The sequence below is a fragment of the Schistosoma mansoni genome (genome assembly GCF_000237925.1).
Source record: "Schistosoma mansoni, WGS project CABG00000000 data, supercontig 0403, strain Puerto Rico, whole genome shotgun sequence".
Lineage (NCBI taxonomy): Eukaryota > Metazoa > Platyhelminthes > Trematoda > Strigeidida > Schistosomatidae > Schistosoma > Schistosoma mansoni.
This window is the reverse complement of record NW_017386243.1, coordinates 1-2,686: the sequence shown is the minus strand read 5'-3', so window position 1 is coordinate 2,686 and position 2,686 is coordinate 1. Positions and strand designations below refer to the sequence as shown.

The 2,686-nt window shown below is 41.5% G+C and overlaps 1 protein-coding gene across 1 annotated transcript; it reads right to left on the bottom strand.

Moving 5' to 3' along the window:
* Window positions 1-1,711: 1,711 nt before the first annotated feature.
* Smp_205530 (unnamed protein product) lies at window positions 1,712-1,861 on the bottom strand (the record flags this gene model as incomplete). Its single annotated transcript, XM_018792293.1, has 1 exon — window positions 1,712-1,861. The coding sequence occupies one exon, from the start codon at window positions 1,859-1,861 to the stop codon at window positions 1,712-1,714; it is 150 nt and encodes a 49-aa protein (XP_018644734.1).
* Window positions 1,862-2,686: the final 825 nt, after the last annotated feature.

Here is a 2,686-nt window from a genome sequence, read left to right as displayed (position 1 = left end):
TTAAGGTCAGGGTTAACTTCACTCTCTCTCAGGCTATGGAATGTCCTAGTGGGGTCCCCCAGGGTTCAATACTAGGACCTCTTCTCTTCTTGATTTATATTAACGATCTTCCTCAACAAGTTTCATCTGATTTATTGCTTTTTGCTGATGATGTGAAACTTTGGAGAGAGATACGTACTCACAATGATATACTAGTTCTGCAGGAGGATCTGACTCGACTTCAAAGTTGGGCAGACGACAACGGACTTACCTTCAACACTTCAAAGTGCAAGGTAGTCCATCTGAGACATGTTGCAGACTATAGTTATAACTTAGGTAACTCACCTCTAGAAGTTTCCCAAGTTGAAAAAGATTTAGGAGTGTTGGTACCCTACGACCTGAAATCGTATGCGAACTGTGACAAAAACGCCTCTCAAGCAAACCTAGCACTGGTAACATTGAAGCGCATTTTTGGCCAGTTTGACGGTAGAACCTTCCACATAATCTTCAACAGTTTTATTCGTCCCCATTTAGAGTACGGAAACATAGTATTTCCTCCCTCCCTCCAAAAGGATAAGGTCACTCTGGAACGTATACAACGTCGAGCCACGAAATCAGTTCGGGGTCTCAAATTCAAACCTTATGAAGAGCGCCTCAAATCACTTAACCTTTACCCGTTAGAGTATAGGCGTCTTAGAGGTGATCTTCTTATGACTTATAGTATCCTTAATACTTCTGGTCATCCCCTTAAACAACTTCTTAAGCTTAGTCATAACACTAACCTCAGAGGTAACACCCAGAAATTGGAGACCCTACATAGCAGAACAGACTGCAGACACAACTTCTACTCCGTTAGAGTTGTCAAGTGCTGGAATTCGCTGCCGACTGAGCTAGTCCAAGCGACCTCCCAGGAGTCCTTTAAGAGAAAACTTGACTTATTCCTAAGGACTAAGGATAACATATTATTATGATTTACCAAATTCTTTTTTTCCCTCTATTATCGTTCATATACCTAGGTTCTTGCCTGGAGGTATTGGTGATCCACTGCTATCAGACACGGAAGCCCGTTAAGCGAAAGCTTCTTCTATTCCGTCCTCAACCATTTGAACCATTTGAACCATTTAACGAAACGGCGGGCGACTTTGAAAGGCTTTGACTTTTTTTTGCCGTACCGTCTAAGTCAACGCTGTTTTTCTTTACGTACATTCTGAATACTTTCCAAAAAGACATAAAGAACACTGAAATCAGTATTGACCTTTCATTCAGGTCCTGTAATGACATCAGATACCCTATTCACTGCAATAGGTAGTTATTCACCTTTTTAGTTAGATATCCTCCAGCTCGTCGTGATCCATCGAAGAGGCAGATAAAACCTGTAAATACAGACCACTTGGCTTTGCTTGATGAGCTGGACGATGACAGCGACAGCGAGTACGTTTGCGAGGATAGGGATGAGGAAGATGATGATGGTCTGTTTATCTACTTCTTGACTAAGCTATTTTAGAGGAGACGCACTCAGGTTGTACTGATGAAGATGATTCTAGTCCAGACGACTCTTCAGTTGACTTATCCAACGTTTCTGCAGTTTCTGGTACAAGTCAGATTTCCGTGTCTAGATCTGAAAGGAATTCACCTAATTCCGTAAAAAATGAGAAAGACACATGGGCACCGGAGTCATTTTGTACTGGTAACCTATTGAATGGGATCATGTTCTGAAATACCCTTTAATACTTCAGGGCCAGATGGTGATCAAAATTTGATTGCTAGTGATAATGCGAAAATAAAAGATATTGATATCATGATTTGTATGCTGTGTTTGGGAGATAATACTGATCCTCGTGATGAGCTGATCGAATGTGATGGTTGTGGTATTGTCGTTCATGAGGGTAATACTATATTTATCGTAATATTTTAACAGACTGTTATAAGCTGGTTGACTCAATATTTTTGTCCAGTGGTGCTAGCTCCTCAAGTACAGATGCGTGGTTCTGTGAACCATGTCTTGCAGGGCTCACTTCCCCGGTTAGTTAGATTATGTTAATTTATATCCCTTAGGTTTGTGAGTGTCATGAGGTTCTGGGCCACAAAAAGCACCATCACGAGGAATGGATCATTGTTGATACACTGGATAAGATTGAAGAAACGAGGAACAAGAAGGCAGCAATCAATACCAGACGAACAAGAGCAGAGAAAGTCAAGGCGCAAGCCGAATACACAGAAGTAAACAAGCAAGTGCAGAGGAGCATCAGAACCGACAAACGTAAATATGTGGATGATCTAGCAATGACGACAGAAAAGGCTGCAAGTGAAAGAAACTAGAGACAATTGTATGATACAACAAAGAAACTCACTGAAATTATTGTAAACCAAAATCAAGGACTCCGTAGACGCCCATCTCAGAGACCAACAGACTGGATTCCGTAAGCATAGATCGTGTACAGACCAAACCACAACTCTACGGATCATTGTGGAAAAATCAACTGAATGGGATTCATCACTCTACATCAACTTCATTGACTACGAGAAAGCATTTGATAATGTGGACAGGACAACACTGTGGAGGCTTCTTCGACATTACGGTGTGCCTGAGAAGATAGTCAAGATCATACGGAATTCCTGTGATGGGTTAAACTGCAAAATGATGCATGGAGGACAACACATTGACTCGTTTGAGGTAATGAGTGGTGCCAGGTAAGGTTGCTTACTC